The following is an 18041-nucleotide window of genomic DNA, read 5'->3' as shown; positions in this document are numbered from 1 at the left end:
GAAATAATGAATGGAATAACAAATTAGCAAACTGTTAAAACAGGAATGTCCTCATCGTCCTCATCAGAAAGCTCTGAAGCGGCCCTAAAAGCTGTTAAGGACCAAGGGTTCCAGGCTTAAAGAGGTTGCTCCACAGTGGCAGCCTCAATTTCCAAGTTCAAGCTCCTACAATCCATATCCTACAATACCAAATTTCCAGAAGAAAAGACCTGGCTGGCCCAGTTGTCACTGGAGTTCTCTCTTCGTGCAAAAACTTGTATCCAGGCTGGGGACAGGTCATGTCTTAGAAGGATGACCTTCCAACCTTCCCCCTATAGGTGGAGGGGGGTTCAGTGTTTAGAAAAGGGGATCAGTGGGCAGGCAGATTCCCCAAAAGCTCTATAACAGAGTTCTGCACATGAGGCTGAATTAAATGTTTTAGGAAAAGTGTAGTTATCAAGGCTTTGAGGCACTATGTAGCTTCCGGAACTAGGAATTAAAGCACTGAGTCTCAACACAGGACCCCAAGACTCTTTCAGTGGTATATGAGAGGTCTTGTTTTATCAACTACACATCTGTGTAAGGCTGGATTTTCTTCTCTATTTAAACCAAAACACCATACTGCAACAGATTGAAGGCAGAAGACATTTCGGCTACTCTCTCTAAAGCCAGACATTAGAAAGATTTATAAAAATGTAAAGCAGACTGGGCGGAGGTGGCTCAAGCTTGTAATCCTAGCACTCTGGGAGGCCGAGGCAGGAGGAACGCTCAAGGTAAGGAGTTTGAGACCAGCCTGAGCAAGAGTGAGACCCCATCTCTACTAAAAATGGAAAGAAATTATCTGGACAACTAAGAAAATATATATCGAAAAAATTAGCCAGGCATGGTGACGCATGCCTGCAGTCCCAGCTACTTGGGAGGCTGAGGCAGGAGGATCGCTTGAGCCCAGGAATTTGAGGTTGCTGTGAGCTAGGCTGATGCCACGGCACTGTAGCCTGGGCAACAGAGCCAGACTCTGTCTCAAAAAAAAAAATGAAAAAAAAAAAAAATGTAAAGCAATGCATCTGTTCTCAATTTTTTGTTTGTTTTGGAAAACATAGTTCCCATAAAGATGTTATTTGTATTAATACATATTTTGAAACTTCCTCAGTTTTAATTCCTAATATGGTAAATATTGATAGATAAAACCCACATAACAAAAAGCTCGTTGGGGTCTCGATATTTGTTAAGAGTGTCAAGTGGTATTGAGGCCGGGAAGTTTGCGAACCACTGAATTAGATCAAGAAGACAGGTTCCACATTTCCCTCACCCTGCTCTCTTCTGTCCCCTCCTCTTCCATGGGCCATCTAGTCCCTTAGCTCAAAGGGACCCTAGGTCTTGGCCTCCCTCCAGCTTTTGGCCTCAGGAGTCCCACCTTGTTCTCACTGTGCTGGGCTCAACAGGGAGTTGGGAGTCGGGGATCAGAATGTACCTCAGTGCCTGGAAGCTTTCCCTGGAAAGCTGAGTCACACAGAACATTAGGTAAAAAGGGGGTTTTGGACTCCACGGTCTCTGGTTAAAAGCAACCCCAGCTGGAGGTACAAAGTTCAGGCAGAAAATCTACTCCCTGTGCAGGGAAGCCCCAGCAGAGAGACTCAGTGTTCTTCTCTGTGCAAATGTTTGTTCTGAATGTTTGGAATGAAATGACAAAGACAATTCAACTCCTCTGTAAAAGAAGCAATCCAAGCCTTGTGAGGGAAAGCATTCTTGGTAAGAAATGTTCCTTTGGGAGAGAGGAAAACCCGCATTGCCGAGAGGGGAGAGAGGGTGCTGATCACTGAAGGCACTCAGGACGCAGCCCCACCCATCACAAGGTGACTGCAGGCAGGACAGGCGGGGCCGCAGAGCAGAAAGCACATCACTGCATTTGAACAACAAGATGTGCAGCAAATCAAGCTCTAGGTGTGTGGATAATGGGAGAAGCAGGAAATCTGAAGTCCTCATGTTTGACTGTAATCCATCTTTTATCCTTAAGGTCAAAGTCAAGAGAAATTTTCTTCTCCAGGGTCATTTGTCTTCCGAGACAAAGAGACTGGAAGCTGCCTGCCTGGGTGAAGCCCTGGCTCTGCCTCTTCCTATGGGAAACTCTGCCTTGGTGTCCTCATCTACAAAATGGGGATGATAACAGTCCCATGTCATGGGGTCATTGTGAGGATGAGCCTGGCACACACTCAGGCATCATTAAGTGTGAGATATCATTATTATTCAAGTAAGCATCTATTAAGAGGCAGGCTGTTATGGTGACGGTGGTGGTAGGAATATAAAAATTCTCACCCTCCTCGAGCTAATCAGGCCACTGGCTGCAGCCATAGCAAGCCCTTCTGTTCCTGGCCGGACGTGAAAATGTGCTTTTGCTTTTGAATGACTCCAGTGTGAAGTTCAAGGAAATTTTTTGTCTCTGTCCACATCAAGAACAATCCAGATTGCTGCTGTCAATTTTTCTCAGAGAATTCATGAGACTGAAAGGTGGGGAAGGGCAAGTGAATATGAGGGATGGGAGAGAGAGAATTTAGAAACTACAGGCCGGGCGCAGTGGCTCACGCCTGTAATCCTAGCACTCTGGGAGGCCGAGGTGGGTGGATCGCTCGAGGTCAGGAGTTCGAGACCAGCCTGAGCAAGAGTGAGACCCCATCTCTACTAAAAATAGAAAGAAATTATACGGACAACTGAAATATATATATATACAAAAAATTAGCCGGGCATGGTGGCACATGCCTGTAGTCCCAGCTACTCGGGAGGCTGAGGCAGGAGGATCGCTTAAGTCCAGGAGTTTGAGGTTGCTGTGAGCTAGACTGACGCCATGGCACTCACTCTAGTCCGGGCAACAAAGCAAGACTCTGTCTCAAAAAAAAAAAAAAAAGAAAGAAAAAGAAACTACAATTGTCGCAAAGAATTCAGAGTGATAAGACTCCTTATGACCTTTAGAGCCAGAGGGTGGAACACAAGTTCGCACCCCAGAAACGTGTTCAGTCCTAGGGAAATCAGGATGGTTGGTCACCCTAACACCCCCATCTTCTCCTCAAATCTTAATTTGATGAATTTATTCATGTATTTATTTGGTATGTAAAATTCCCATGGCTCCTTCTCAATGACTGAATGATTATATTTGCTGAAAGAAAAAGGAAAATACATCCTGAGCTGCATTCTGGCTTTCAGACCCTGCCAGGCAAGAGCAACCTCCCTGCTGCAGCAACTTGTACTTTCAAGTTCACTCCCGTTGGGTGCAGCTGTAAGCAGATATACAGACATCCTCCTCCTCCTCATTCCTTACCTTATTTAGCAGGAAGATATTTGTTAACCACCTTGTGGGACAAGGGGGTAAAAGGGAGAGAAGATCCACAAGCCAGCGTGGTTGGTTATAGGGGGATGGGCCGTCCACGCAGATAAGTGGGCACTTCAGCCCATGCACAGGCCCCTTTTCTTCCCTGCTCGTCTGCCCAGGGTGCTCGAGCAGAGAGTCTCTGCTGAGTAGGAAGCTGTCTGGATGACTTGGGTTTCTCAAAGCTAAAGTTCTGAGACCTGACCCCAGTAAAGCCTCTCTTGCTCTAGGGACAGTGTTCATGGATGGGTCTTCCTGGCTGTTTCTAGTCATTTTCCCTAGTTTGGGTCGCCATAATTTTCCTGTATCCACAGGGCCTTCAGGAATGGCAGCTGCCCTGGTGCAGCTAGATCTGGGTTACGAAGGCGGAACTAGACAAGCAAGGGACGGTGAAGTAGCAGCTGACTTACAAATTCAGCCTGGAGTGGCTCACTGGGGGTAGGTCCAGGGGGACAGGCTGTCATCTCATTTGGGTTCTTTAGATACAAGAAACAGAAACTGACTTGGTAACTTAAGAAAAAAAGGAGCTTTTTGGAAAGATTTGGAGGAGTTCACAGGCCCAAAGAAAAGCTAAGGGCCAACTTGAAAATGACAGAGCAGGGCAGGGACTAAGGTGTCACCTCATCAGCGTCCACTGTCAGAATGAATCAGCTCCGGCCATCTTTAGGCTTTATGTCTCTCTGCTAAAGATCAAATTCCCAGAAGAGAGTTGGAGTGTCCAGCTTTGGCTGTGCGCCTGCGCTGAGGCTAGGCAACTTTATTGGCGAGAACCCAACGAGGGCGGAGTGGGAGGGAGAAAGTTATTTTACCAAAAGAAGGTGCCATGGATGATGGACAGACCAAATATCAGACGTCCCTTCCAGGAAGACTTGCCCACTGGCCCGCTCAGGGGGATGGCCCTGAGGCTTACTTGGATTTCAGAGGCAGGGGCCAGAGGTGGGCTTAGCAATTCAGTGCAAAGCTGATAGTGCTGGACAGCACAGTATCAGAAAATATTTCATTACAAAACTGGTGATAGTCTTGTTGAAGACGCTTAGAAATCACAGAAAAGTCTAGAAAAGAGAATTTTAAAAGCCATCTATAATTCTGCTAGAGATAACCACAGTTAATTTTTCAAGGTGTTTCTCTCCTTCCATGGGTTATTTCTGGACAGAGCTAAGGTCACACTGTGTGCATAATTTTGTATTTAATGTGTAAGCACTGTATATTGGTCCAGCAATGGTCAGAGGAGTACCTTTGTAACATTGGCCCAGTGGATGCACTTGACCTGGAGCTGGTTTACGTGGAGGAAGAGGCAGAGGGGACCCTTTTTGGCCCATGGTTCCACCAACACTGGGGACCAAGCAAGTGTTGCCCAGCCTGGGAAGCTGCCAGGGCCTGCCCTCCACCCCAGAGGGAGTTCTATCTGGGTGCCAGCCAAGGTGGATGGGAGCCTCCCTGGACACAGTCCTGCGTAAGGAAGGGCCCCCACCTCCACACTAGTGTCCACAAATACTCTTTGTGTTTATGCCTTAAGGAGCTACGATTTTAGACCATTTTTATGAGTTTTAACAGGTTCTGATGAATTTCAACATGGTCCTTCTGACATGAATAGATCGCATTTCCATCTGACCTTTAAGAAGACACCACCTTTGTTTAGTCACTTGAAATGATGTCAAGAATATACAGGCAGTCCCCAGGTTACGAATGAGATATGTTCTTCAGAATGTCTTTAGGTCAGATTTTTATGTAACTCGGATCCCTGATGAACAGTGCATATGTGGTAATAATAACAATACTGTAATGGCTCATATGTGGTAATAATAATACAGTGTCATACTGTAGTAATAGTAGTTCTGTACTGTAATCATAAGTTACAGAAACTATGTTGCTCCTTTTAAATCAAACAAACAACATAAAAACAAACTCACACACAAAATTTAAATAGGAGATAGGAGAAATTTCAAAAAAGAATATTAAAGGTCAACATCTAATGTTGCATCAATCTCTTGTTTACTGGAAGGGCTATTTTTTTTAAATTTATAAAGAAAAGAAATTTATTTATTATAGTTACGTAGGCTGACAAGTCTATTGTCTTTCTTTTTTCTTTTTTTTTTTTTCGTTTTTTGTTGTTGTTGTTGTTGTTGTTGTTTTTCTTTACTCGGAAACTATCTATCTAGAATAAGTCTATTGTCGAAGGGCCACATCTGGTGAGAGCCTCCTTGCTGGCTGAGACTCTCTGAAAAGTCCTGCAGCCCTTCAGGCTATCAGCTGGCTGGAGGACTGAGCATAGGGGTGTTTTTGATTCAGAAATGTAGCTGCCATTCATTGGAAGACGATGATGGAGACGGTGCTGGAGGGGACGGTGCTGGAGAGTCAGGATTTGATTCTGTTGCTGGAGGCGGGGAGCTGACCACTGAAGTTGGTTTCTTGAAAAAGGTTTCTAGGGTTGTTTGCACAGACTTTTTCTTTTCATCATAAATGGCCTCATAGCAGCTGATGTTCTCATTAACTGCATGGTAAACCTTTGTAAACCGCTGTTAGGATCTTGCTTCTCAAGCTTGCCAAATCCTGCTTAAATGAGACGAAAGGCTTCAGCTAAATTCTTTTGTCATAAATTTTTTCGGCTGTGGATCTTCCGATTCTTTGTGTTCTTGTGTTTCTGTTGGCTGCTTCTCTACCTATGAGACCAGCCTCACCCACAAGGACGCTGCGTCAAAGAACCACTTACATCACGCAGGTTTGTTTACATGCGAGGAAAAAACTCAGTCCCGAATTATTTATTTAATTATACATTTTCCTTATGGGGGGCCTTGGGAGCCCATTTGTAAGTACGGAACACTGTTAAGTCGGGCCGTCTGTAACCTGGGACTGCCTGTACTTCATGATGGAAAGTAAAATCACTAGGCAGGTGAGATAATGGAAGAATCCACATTCACATATAGATATAACCATCTTAATAATGTGCCGTGTATATACAGATGTGTGTATTTAAGCTCTTGAACTTGTGTACTTAACAATCTCAAACTGAGAGCCTGTCTATTTCAACCTTTGCTGACATTTGCCAAGGGATAGAATTCAGGGTGATCTAAAGAGTTCAGAAGTCTATCACTTGGAGCCAGAGAAATCTGCACAACTGCAATTAACTCTCAGGACCAAGTAGGCCATGTTCCTATTAACAGAGTGTACCCCTCAGAATTAAAACACAGTAGAATCGCTCTTGAAAAAGGTTAGAATTTGTCCACAGAGGAGTATTTATTCAACTTTGCTTTTTGACTCATTCCATGTGACCCAAGGGGCCAGCCTCCCATTCTAACACCTCCAGGGACACTTGTTTTCTTTGCTAAGATACTTTATCTGCACAGAAAGGAGCTTCCTAGCTCAAGACTGGGGAACAGGGAGCCATTGGGAATGCCACACTTGGTCTAGCAGTACAGGGACTTCCACTTAGGGGCTCTCACCTCTCCGACTACTCCTTCTCTGAGTCTTTCATGAGCTCCTTTACTTCCTCCATTTCCAGTTATTTTTCCTCGGGCGTGTGCCTCAGCCCTCTTCTTCCATCCTGCATGACCTTGCCAGCTCCCAGGGTTACAGCTACCTATGGAATTGGGGCTCCCTAATACATGTCTCTAGCCAAGCTTTCCCTCAAGCTCCAGCCCCCTTATCCACAGGTTACTCCACATCTCTACCTTAAATTGTCATTAGCACCTCCTGTTCACCAGCTCCCCCAAACTTACTTTCTTCCTGTGTTTCTTGTATTAGTGGCACCACGAGTTTGCAAAGCTAAGAAACCTGGAAGTCATTACTGATTCCACCCTCACTCCATTCTTATTCTGTTCACAAAATCCTGTTTAATTCATTTATTTGGGCTGGGCACGGTGGCTCACACCTCTAATCCTAGCACTCTGGAAGGCCAAGCAGGAGGATCGCTTGAGCTCAGGAGTTCAAGACCAGCCTGAGCAAGAGTGAGACCCCCATCTCTACTAAAAATGGAAAAATTAGCTGGGCGTGGTGGTGTGTGTCTGTAGTCCCAGCTACTTGGGAGGCTGAGGCAGGAGGATCACTTGAGCCCAGGAGTTGGAGGTTGCTGTGAGCGAGGCTGACACCAAGGCACTCTACTCAGGGCAATGGAGTGAGACTCTGTCTCAAAACAAAAACAAAAACAAACAAACAAAAAAAAAACCACACACAAAAAAAACAGTTCTTTATTATTTAAAAAAGAAAAAAAAGAAAAAAATTCACTTATTTGGTCATTTGGTGAACAAATTTTAAGCACACACCATGTGCCAGGCATTTTGTTATGTATCTACTGGGGAGCAAAAATAGACAAGGTCCCTGCCCTCCTGGCTCTGATTTGGGGAAACATACAAATAATGTTATAAAAGAAATGTACAGTGAGTTAGGAGAGTGTTTAGTTTGGGGGACAGGGAAAGCTTCCCCAAGGAAGGGACATGCAAGAGGAGAGTTGGAGGGTGCCACAGGCATTAACTAGATCCAGGGCGTGGGGGACAGACAGAACAGCGTGTAAGTCCTAAATGAATCAGAAGGAGTGAGGAAGGTCTTCAAGGAAGTGAGTGGCCTTCAAGGAAGGCCGCTGTGGCTGCAGCCTAATGAATTACAGTAATACTGATGGGAGAAGAAGGCAGAGGCCCTACTGTTCAACACCTCATTAGGATTTTGGTCTTTCTTTTAGGAGGACAGAGAAGACTTTGAAGACTGATAAGGCAGGTGGGTTAGGGGTGGGGAAGGCTGCGTGGTGACAGATTTATACGTGAAAGTCACTCTGGCCACAATATGAAGAAAGAACTGGGTGAGGCCTGAGTGTAGGTGGGGGCGGCAGTCTGGCTGGCTTCCTCCTGGCCAGTCTCATGGCCATGAAACTTTTGTTGTCTCTCGTCCTGCAGCAGAAGACACCTCTACTGTTGTCCCCTGGCAATTGACCTTCGGTGTGGCTGTCTGATTACCTTTCCACTTCTATCAGTAGAAAAGAATATTGACAATCCTTCACTGGGCTCAAAGTAAAGTTTAAAGTCCTTAGTTTGACCTACAAGTCCCTTCACACCTGGCCCTTGTCTCCCTCTCACGTCACTTTCAGCTACCTGTGATCAAGCACCTTGTGCTTTAGTCCATGCAGGGGGGATTTGAGAGCTGGGCAGCGGTTTGAGGGGAAGAACCAGAGAGGAGAAGCACCGAGCGCCAGGTCTGAGGCTGAGTCAGAGGTCCAGGATGTTGACCCAACTGAGTGCAAAGGAAAGTGGCTCAAGTGGGGGTTCCAGGCAGTTGGCTACAAGGACAATCACATGGGAAGCACTAGGGGACAAGCCATCTGGAGGCTTGAATGCGAGACCAGAGGTGTAGTTGCTGGGAGGTGGTGACCAAGGACAAGACCCTGAGCACTGAGAGATGGGAGCTTAAGGGGAGACCACACCCCCACCACCACCACCACCAATGGAGAACTAAGGATAACCAGGATAACCATGACCCCTGCCAGTAAAGAATGGGCAGGACTCAGAGACTTGGGACTCAGAAGGTCAAGGACAAAGGCTGACATGAGGATGACTTGGTAGGAGAAGAACCAGGAGAACATTCTTTATTTTCTACCTGCCTGGAGCCAGAATGAATCCCACAGCAAAAGGAGAAAGGGTAAGTCTCCAGGGAGGGCTAGAGCTGGAAGTGGGGGGAGAAACAGAGCCAGGCAGCTCCTGCCATGGCCCACACCAAGTTCAACAAGCACAGTCACAGCCGTGGCTTGTCCTCAAAGCGCACACAAGTCAAGGACATTCAAGGTTAACCCCATGAACCCCATGTGATTGCTTGGGAGACCCATCCCACTTCAAAGTGAGTGAAATCTCAACATCAGTGTGGTTCTGAGAGTAGCTCTGTAACTCCCAGGAGGGGCTCTGAAGCCCATGACTGTGTGCAGTTCACATGGCAACCAGAAGACTGTGACATACTCAGGGGGTGGTGAGGTCATAGAACACAGGCCTTAAAGTAAGTGAATCATGTGGGCCTCCTTTATTTTTAAAAGAAACTTCTGAGAAGAGCTTAGAACAATTTTTTTCCCCCGAGTGCCATTTCCCAAAGGTACTCGCAAAACAATAAGGTGTGACTGTAATGGCTGCACTGAGCTGTCTTCTGGACAGCGTTAGAAGGGACATTAGGAAGGTGGACAGAGAACTGAGGCAATTGAGATGCATCGACGAATTTAGCACACGATGCCTGTGCGACTTGTACATGCACCCATACTGCTGCTGCGACCTGCACCCGTACCCGTACTGCCTGTGCTACTCCAAGCGATCGCGCTCCTGTGGCCTGTGTGATCTCTACTACCCGTGTTGCCTGTGTGATTACAAGCTTTACTGTCTTCGCCCGTCTCTCAGAAGTTTGGAGAGGAAAGCCATTAGAGCCATAGAGGATGAAAAGAGAGAGATTGCCAAGTAAAATAACTTATTTTTAGACTTTTACAGTTGGTATCTTAGCCTTATAATTTGGAGTAAGGGGGAAAAAATGTGACAGTTGATACTTCAACAAAGATTAAAAGAGTTCAAGATAATGACTCTGGTGACTTAGGAAAAATTTAAGAAAAGAAGAGTAAACGAGGTCGTAATGGGAATTGTAAGATTCTCAAAAGACGGTGTAATGATGCCGATTGGCAAGGTCGTTGGTGGTTTAGAGCGGGAGTGCCAATGTGATAAATAATGTGGCTTTAATGAGGGGAAGAAACAGGGGGTGTCATTAAAAAGCCATTGGAAGCAGCAAACTAAACATTTTTCCTGGTTATGAGGAAAGTGATTTGAGTATATTTGGACTTACAGAAAATGACTACAGGAGAAGTAATAATAATTGATCAAATCCTTAATGTTTGCCTAAGGCTTTAAGAGCAGGGGGAGCAAATTGAACAATAGAGGCGTTTCCTTGGCTTTGTAGGAACGCTTTTCTCCCATCCCCCTACTCCAGACAACTCAACATTCCTCTGGAATTGGGTCTATCCTGTTGGCTCCCAATCCAACTCTAGCAAGGGTTGTGCAAACGAACTAGAGGACCAAGTCACACCTTTCAAAATAGACCTGAAAGGGTTTTTAATTGAATTGGGTAATTTTTAAAACCCACTTTTTAGACATTTTGTTTTTAATTACATTTTTTAATGCATGGAGGAAGCTTTCCTTTTCTAACTCTCTACATATGCCATTTAGTCGGTTATATTGATGAAAAAGCTGGGTGAAAGCACTGTCCCTGGTTAGATAAATGATGTACATCCATACATATATAGTATGAATATATCAATAATATGTAGATGTAAAATGGATTGATGAAGCATTTTTACATATTGATGTATTAAGTGCAAAAACAAGGTACAGAAAAACTGTTCAATATGTAAATTTTTTAAAAGATGGGCACAGATAAATAGATAAGTAGGTAGGTAGGTAGATGCAGAGATACAGTCTTTTGACAACAGTTGATAGTCATGTTTCATTGGAAAGGGCAATAGGACAATTATTGTCTAGGTCATCAGACAATCAAAGCTCAGCAACAGACCTCCCACAGTCTGGGATGGGGCTGTCACCTATAAATTCATCTACACTCTTTTTGAACCAGTGTTGATTTTTACCCTTTAAGGAAGCAATTTACGTAAATTGCTCACATTGTGAGGCAGGGACTCTTTTTAATATTTGGTCCAAATTGAGGATTCCTTGTGAGCAGACCTGTGTCCACTCTCCCCACGCCTTTGAGTACTGGATTACCCTTGATCCAAGTCCTTTCAGCCTTGGTCTGGCTGCTCTGCTGTTCCCAGATTCTGCAGGTGAAAAGTTCTCTCTGTCCTTTGCCATCTGGGCTCTTCATGCCTCCTTCGGGCATCCCTCTTTCTTAGTGTGCCGTAGACACAACTTCAAGCTTAATTCTCGGCAGTGTAGTTGAGACAAAAGGTAATGCTTTCTCTGGTTTCTGAAGCTTTTCCTGACAGTGTCTGGGTCTTTGCCAATTTTTTTCTGTGCCTGCAGCAGTATGTGAAGCTGGCGATGTCTTTACATTAATTCCTGGATCTCTGAACTGATAATTCCAAGTCCATTTTAGAAATGACCTCAGGCTTACCCCCTTTTATCTCTTCCCAGCCACTTTTCTCCCAATTCATACCACCTTGTGAAATGTCTGTGCTCTATTTCTGACAGCTTGACATTTCACTATCCAGAAGGGCTTAGTGTCACTTGCAAACCTAAATATTCAATTTGCCTGAATATGGGTGAAAATGTTAAGCCATGATCCTAGCCCCAATCCCAGAGGACTCCCACTGCTAATATTTGTTCTGCAAATGAAATGCCTCTTTTTTCTTATCTGTAAGCTAGCTCTGATTCATAACTATATAGCCCCAGAAATATCGTGTGGATTCAATTTCTTAAAAACAATCTTTAGTGTGAAATCTTGCTCAAGGCCTTTTGAGTTTAGAACTCATATTCACATGACCTTTCACCCCTTTAAAGAATGCTAAGGGGTTGGTTAGTTATGACATGTCCTTTCAGATGTCAGACTGTGTTGTCCAGAAGGTTCTTTGCCCAATGAGAATGTGAAGACTCCCTCGTCTGTAGTTGCCTCCACCCCATTGAAATTGTTTTTCTGTGTGAGAGTCAATCCGCCCTTTCTCTGGGTGTTCCTTTAAACTGGCAAGGAGCCTTGGCCAACTTTCCCCCATACATTTCTCAAGCATTCCCGAGTGTATGTTATTTCTGATGCGTGTGTGGCATAGACGCTCCGATCTATTTCCTTTGTTCATTGAGCAGCTACTTCAAAGGACCCTTAGGCAGTGTCTTCCTTAGTACAGAACCAAGTAAACACTTTTGTTGCATTAGCTTCTTTAATATTTCCTTTTCCTCCCCCAGTTAGCTCTTGCACCCCAAGCACTAGCAATGCCCCTGACTCTTCCTTCCTCTGCTGGATTTAGGACTAAGGGAACCCAGTTGGTTTCCTTTGTGAGAAGCCACGCTATCAGCCCGATTTCAGCCTGCATCTGATCCCCACCCCCACCACCATTCGTGGGCTTTTCTGTCCTCTCCTCTAAAGCTGGAGAAACAAACAAAACCCAGCCCCTCCTCAATCCTGGCCCCAGGAGTTTATTAATGGATGTCCGTGTGGCTCTGATGCCTGGCACCAGTCCTGGTGAACACACGAACCTTGATTTGCAGCTGCACCCTGGACTGGGACCTGGGAACTAATCCTGAGACCGTTTCTGTCCGCTCACCCAAGTGTGTCTGTGGTTGGCCTGAAATCAATGAAAAATTCCCTTAAAAATCCCCACACCAAGGGCATCATCAAAACTTCAAAATCTGTCTTCTCATTTCTCTTCTTGATTCCCCATTCAAGCTCTTAGTATGAGGTTTTCATTGAATCCACTCTTACACGGTGAGGCTGATGACAGGCCTCATGATGAGCTCTTTGTGATTCAGTGGTGGCTCGCCCAGGTCTAAGCCCTCAGAGAAATTCCCCAGAGGTCAGAGCATAGCTAAACTGTGCGGAGGGCAGAGAGGAACCTTGGGGCTTTCTAGCTGGTGAATGCTGACTTTCCCACAGAGAGGAGAGCCCCCTTGTTTCTGTCCACGTCCTCTGCAGAGGTGGAAGTGAGTTGGGCACCGCAGCCCCTGTCATCCTGACCTCTTCATACCCTTAGTTCTGGGAGCCTCATCACTCCATGGTTGCAGGGTAGGTGTCACTGCCCATCTAGGCCAAGTGCATTGCTATTATTTGATTTGATATCATTATGTAATAATGCAACACTTACAGCCACAGATTTAGGACAAGTCCATGGAAGGTGGAGCCTGGTACAGCCTGATAAAGAAGTCTTACCCTGTATCAGTCAAACCCTATGCCTAGCACTTCATCCTTATAACATCCCCATTGGGCGATATTGTCATGGTCATCTTAGAGACAATGAAACAGATCCAGGGGCAATGGTCTTGATCACTAGTGGGTGGTAAAACCAAGACTTGAAGCTGTATTTGCCTGAATCTGGAATCCCTGAGCTTAACCACTTGGTCAGTGGTTTTCAAAGTGTGGTTCCTGGACCAGCATCTAGCAGCATATCTGGAACTTGCTAGCAATTCAAATTTGCACCTCCACCCCTGACTTACTGAATCTGAAACCCAGCCATCTGGTAGCTGTGCAGGGGAGTCAGATGCACATGTGCCGTGCTACCCAGCTCCCTGCTGAGTGGTATTGTCTTCAGTAACAATCCAAAAGTCTGGAGAAGAGAGAAGATGCAGGAAGGAAAGAAGAGAAAGGGAGAATAAAGGAGAAGAGAAAGCAAAAGATGTGATGGAAAGGAGGAATTGAGTTCAATTGGGTCTTTGGAATGGGGCTAAATTCAGGAGGAAAAGCAAAGTACTCCAGTGAAGCCTAGAGGAAGGCCTGCCTCCCTTGGCTCCCTGGCAGACACAGGCATTTCTGATGTCTTTATTACTTCATTCATGACCAAGTGGACTCTGATTTATACATTGGCGAAGATGGCTGACTGTATAGCTCTTCGTTGTGGTCAGCATATTTCGTATTCAGGAGCTTGGTTGTACATACAGGTGAAATTCAACTTCAACAAGGAGAAGAGGTGGCCGCACACAGTGACAGACACGGGCACTGCTGTTGTTGGCTTTCCCTAGCTTTCCTAAGAGGCTTCTGCATAGAACCAAAGGGGCTGACTTAACCCATGTTTACCGTGGCTAAGATTTGCCCCCATGGTAACTAGTATAGGCGGCAATCTCCCTTTGCTCAGAGCCCCATAGAGCCATGGAAAATTCTGTGTGGGGGGATGGGTACATCACCGGGCAGGAGTCAAGTTGCAAGTTGAGAGTTGAGTCTGATGAGTGAAATGTGGCACCTGCATTTCCCCTAAACCCACACCCCTCACTGCTAACCACTGACCTAGCAGCAGAGCAGCAGCATGACCTGCCCGAGACTTTTTAGGCAACTTTCTCAAGATTCACCCCTGTGAGACCCCTGCGCAGCTTCCGCAGAGCCAGAGGAGCCAAAGTGACAAAAACAGAGTCAAAGGAGGAAAGCAAGCATTAAAATACACGACATTGCACTCTGGGACTCAGGTTGCTTAGAGGAGATGGGTCTGGGAGCTGACTTGGGCTTATCGATCTGGTTCCCAGATCCAGCTCGCACAGAGGGAGGGGGGCTTTGTCTGGCAGAACCAACGATGGCACAGCTGGCTGGGGCCACCAGCAGTTTTGCTGGGGTCCTTGGCCCTCCTTTGTGAGGCCTAGCTCCATCTTCATGGCAGGATTTGATGTTTCTCATCTCGTACGGGAAGGTCTGAGCTGAACAGAAGTTTGACTCTCAGCCCATGTACATACCATGCAAGGTTCTTGAGAGCCCCCGGATAACGCCCATCCTGCTCCGTGCTTCACCTTGGCCTTGGCTGCTCTGGCCTGTGACCCATCCAGAGAGGGCACCGTGTCTAGAGTCTGGGCTGGTTCCTTGCATCTTTGTGAGCTATTCTCTGCCCATCCAGAGAGATACAGCGCTTGTTCCTCTGCTTACGTCACAGACAGAAAGATTTCAGAGGCCCAAATTCCCTTCCTTTCTCCTTAGTATAGCCAAGGGTATCCTGGCACATGCAGGGCAAGAAAGACAGCCATGCCCATGACACCCCTAGGTTCCATGGGGCTGGGGTGGAAATGGAGCTGAATGGCTGTTACAGTCCTCTGGCGGTATTACACAAGTTGTTTCTGTTTGCCTCAGTGTCTTCTGGGACTGAGTTCTACTTGATCATTTTGTAATTAGCCACTAAGAGTCTTGGTTTGTTACTTTCAGTACAAGGATAGTGAACACTCACCCTGTTAAACCAACCACATTAGGGCTTACCAAATGAAAAGTACAGACAAAAAACAGTATGCATAGCATGATTTCATAGAAAGACACACAAAACTCTTTCTCTTTCTATATGTATATAGAAATAACACCCCCCACACACATGCACACACACCCCCCTCAAAGAAGGTCTAATACCAAAATGCTAAGTGTTACGTGGAATTATAGGTATTTTTAAAATATTCTATATTTTTGTTTAGTCTTCTACAATGAATTTGTATAACTTATGTAACAAAAGAAATAAATGTACAAACAAAATTCAACATAAAAAGGTGACACAGTCATAATTACATATGTATCACAAAGTTGTGAAAATTAAATGAAATAATGGCTTTAACATGCTTAGCACCTTCCATAACAAATTGTTTTTTTTAAAAAAGGCAAAAGCCTAGCATCCTAACCATGTGCCAAGCACTATCATAAATACCTTTCATGCATTAACTAGTTGAAGCCTCACAGCAACACAATGAGGTAGGCTACTATTATTGTCTCAGTTTTACAGATGGGGAAACTAAGGCATAGAGAAGTTAAATAATTTGTCCATCTGGCAGAGCCAAGATTTAAACCTAGATACTCCAGGTCTAGGGTCTATGCTCTTAGGCACATTGCTTTACTTTTTCTTGGTGAATCCTAACTGATCAATTAGCGTGAGGTGCTGTTTTTCTTATCACTAAGGATTTACACAGCAGGATGCCAAACAGCAGCTGCTTAGGATCCATGGCAGTGCTATCTAACCACCAGCTCTGCCGGCAGGGGAGGGGGCGGGGTCCTGATTTGTAGCATTTTTCAATTTCCATGGTGCAAAACCTGACCATGACCATGACTGATCGTAAGTTATCAACATGAAGTCACTGAATGAGGAGTTGGGAAGAGATGTGCACAGTCAGCTCTTGCACGCCGGTGGCATCCTGACCTGGCACACCACTGGCAGGCCACTCTGCAGCTGCTCTACGGGGCCCCTCCCCTCCGACTGGGCCTCTGCTGGTGCCAGCTGTCCAGAGCCTAGAGCAGCCTCCCAGCAGCAGGAGGAACCAGGCCCCGAGGGGCAGAGCCAGGCTGGGGCTCTCCTGCCATGTCATTTCTTGAAGGAACTTTAAGGCTGAGTCTCTGTGCGATCGCCCAGTGGCGGCACCTGTTCTGTGAACCAGCAGGGCTGGGTTCTAAAGCTGACAGCCATCTTTAAAATGCATATTTTAAATGGTATCTTTTTAGTTATGTCCCATTTTTTTTTTTAAAAAAAAGCTCTGTCTATATATAATGTAATTCTAATAATAATGAGTATGGTAATAATTAAGCAGACTTTCTTTTTTTTTTTCTTTTTTTTTTTTTTTGAGACAGAGTCTCACTTTGTTGCCCAGGCTAGAGTGAGTGCCGTGGCATCAGTCTAGCTCACAGCAACCTCAAACTCCTGGGCTCAAGCGATCCTCCTGCCTCAGCCTCCCGAGTAGCTGGGACTACAGGCATGCGCCACTATGCCCGGCTAATTTTTCTATATATATTTTTTTAGTTGTCCATATAATTTCTTTCTATTTTTAGTAGAGATGGGGGTCTCGCTCTTGCTCAGGCTGGTCTCGAACTCCTGACCTTGAGCGATCCACCCGCCTCGGCCTCCCAGAGTGCTAGGATTACAGGCGTGAGCCACCGCGCCCGGCCTAGCAGACTTTCTAATGTGCCAAGCACAGAGTTAAGTAAAATTCCATAATTTCATCTAATCCTCCAAGAGCCCTATGATGTAGGTATTATTATCTCCATTTTACAGGTGAGGAAACTGAGGCACAGAGAGGTTAAGGAACTTGTCCATCTCCATAACTAGTAAGAGGAGGAGCTGGGATTTAAATACAAGAGAAAGATCTGGAAGGTCAAGCCCCTATCTGTTTAACAGAGGTTTACCTGTGGGGCAATGTGATTCATATGCGGGGACGCTCAATTTTTACTTTATATATTTCCATACGTTTTGAGTTTTCACAAAGACCAGTGTTAACTTTTGCAATTTCAAAAGAATAGAAATCAAAATAATTCTGAGTTCTGAGCTTCCTCCCATGCTTTCCTTGTTCTCAATTCCAGACTGAGAAGAACAACAAATAGAATTCTGGCCTCCTCTTGCTGTAGCAGTAACATTTTAGGATCAGTGAACGTATGTGGCTTTGAACCTGATCAAGTCAAAGTTCGAGTGAAGGACGGAAAGGTATGTGTGTCAGCCGAGCGGGAGAACAGGTACGACTGCCTGGGATCGAAAAAGTACAGCTACATGAACATCTGCAAAGAGTTCAGCTTGCCGCCATGTGTGGATGAGAAAGACGTAACGTACTCCTACGGACTCGGCAGCTGTGTCAAGATCGAGTCTCCGTGCTACCCTTGCACTTCTCCCTGCAACCCCTGCAACCCCTGCAGCCCCTGCAACCCCTGCAACCCCTGCAGCCCTTGTAACCCTTGCAACCCTTGCAACCCCTGCAGCCCCTGCAGCCCATGTGACCCCTGCAACCCGTGCTATCCCTGTGGAAGCCGATTTTCCTGTAGGAAGATGATTTTGTAAAGTGTGTGTAGGAACGTATGTAGAAATCAGGTACTCCAGCCAGGCAGCTCTTCCAGTGTTTCTCTTCCCCTTCCCATGGCCCCTGTTGTTCAAGTACGTAGGCAACTGAATACATAACTGCAATCTGCTGGTGTTGCGTGAAAGTCTTTTTGTTGAACCCACTATGGGAGCTCTGGAAGAATTAACGGATGGGAATGGAAGATGAGATGGTGAGATGCGCCCTCCAGTGCCCTCCTCCACACCCAGCTACATCCAAGGGCATCCCCAGACACTGGTTTTCCAGATGATCCAGTGAAGTGGCCTGACCCAGAAACCAAACTGGCACAGCAGAGACAG

The 18041-nt window shown here is 45.7% G+C and overlaps 1 protein-coding gene across 1 annotated transcript; it reads left to right on the top strand.

Moving 5' to 3' along the window:
- Nucleotides 1-9430: 9430 nt before the first annotated feature.
- Nucleotides 9431-17705, top strand: ODF1 (outer dense fiber of sperm tails 1). Its single transcript, XM_069466164.1, has 2 exons — nt 9431-9753; nt 17237-17705. The coding sequence occupies exons 1-2, from the start codon at nt 9431-9433 to the stop codon at nt 17703-17705; spliced, it is 792 nt and encodes a 263-aa protein (XP_069322265.1).
- The last annotated feature ends 336 nt before the right edge of the window (nt 17706-18041 follow it).

This window comes from Eulemur rufifrons, chromosome 3 (genome assembly GCF_041146395.1).
Source record: "Eulemur rufifrons isolate Redbay chromosome 3, OSU_ERuf_1, whole genome shotgun sequence".
Lineage (NCBI taxonomy): Eukaryota > Metazoa > Chordata > Mammalia > Primates > Lemuridae > Eulemur > Eulemur rufifrons.
Note: the sequence above shows the minus strand (reverse complement) of the source record. Positions and strands in the feature narration are given on the sequence as shown.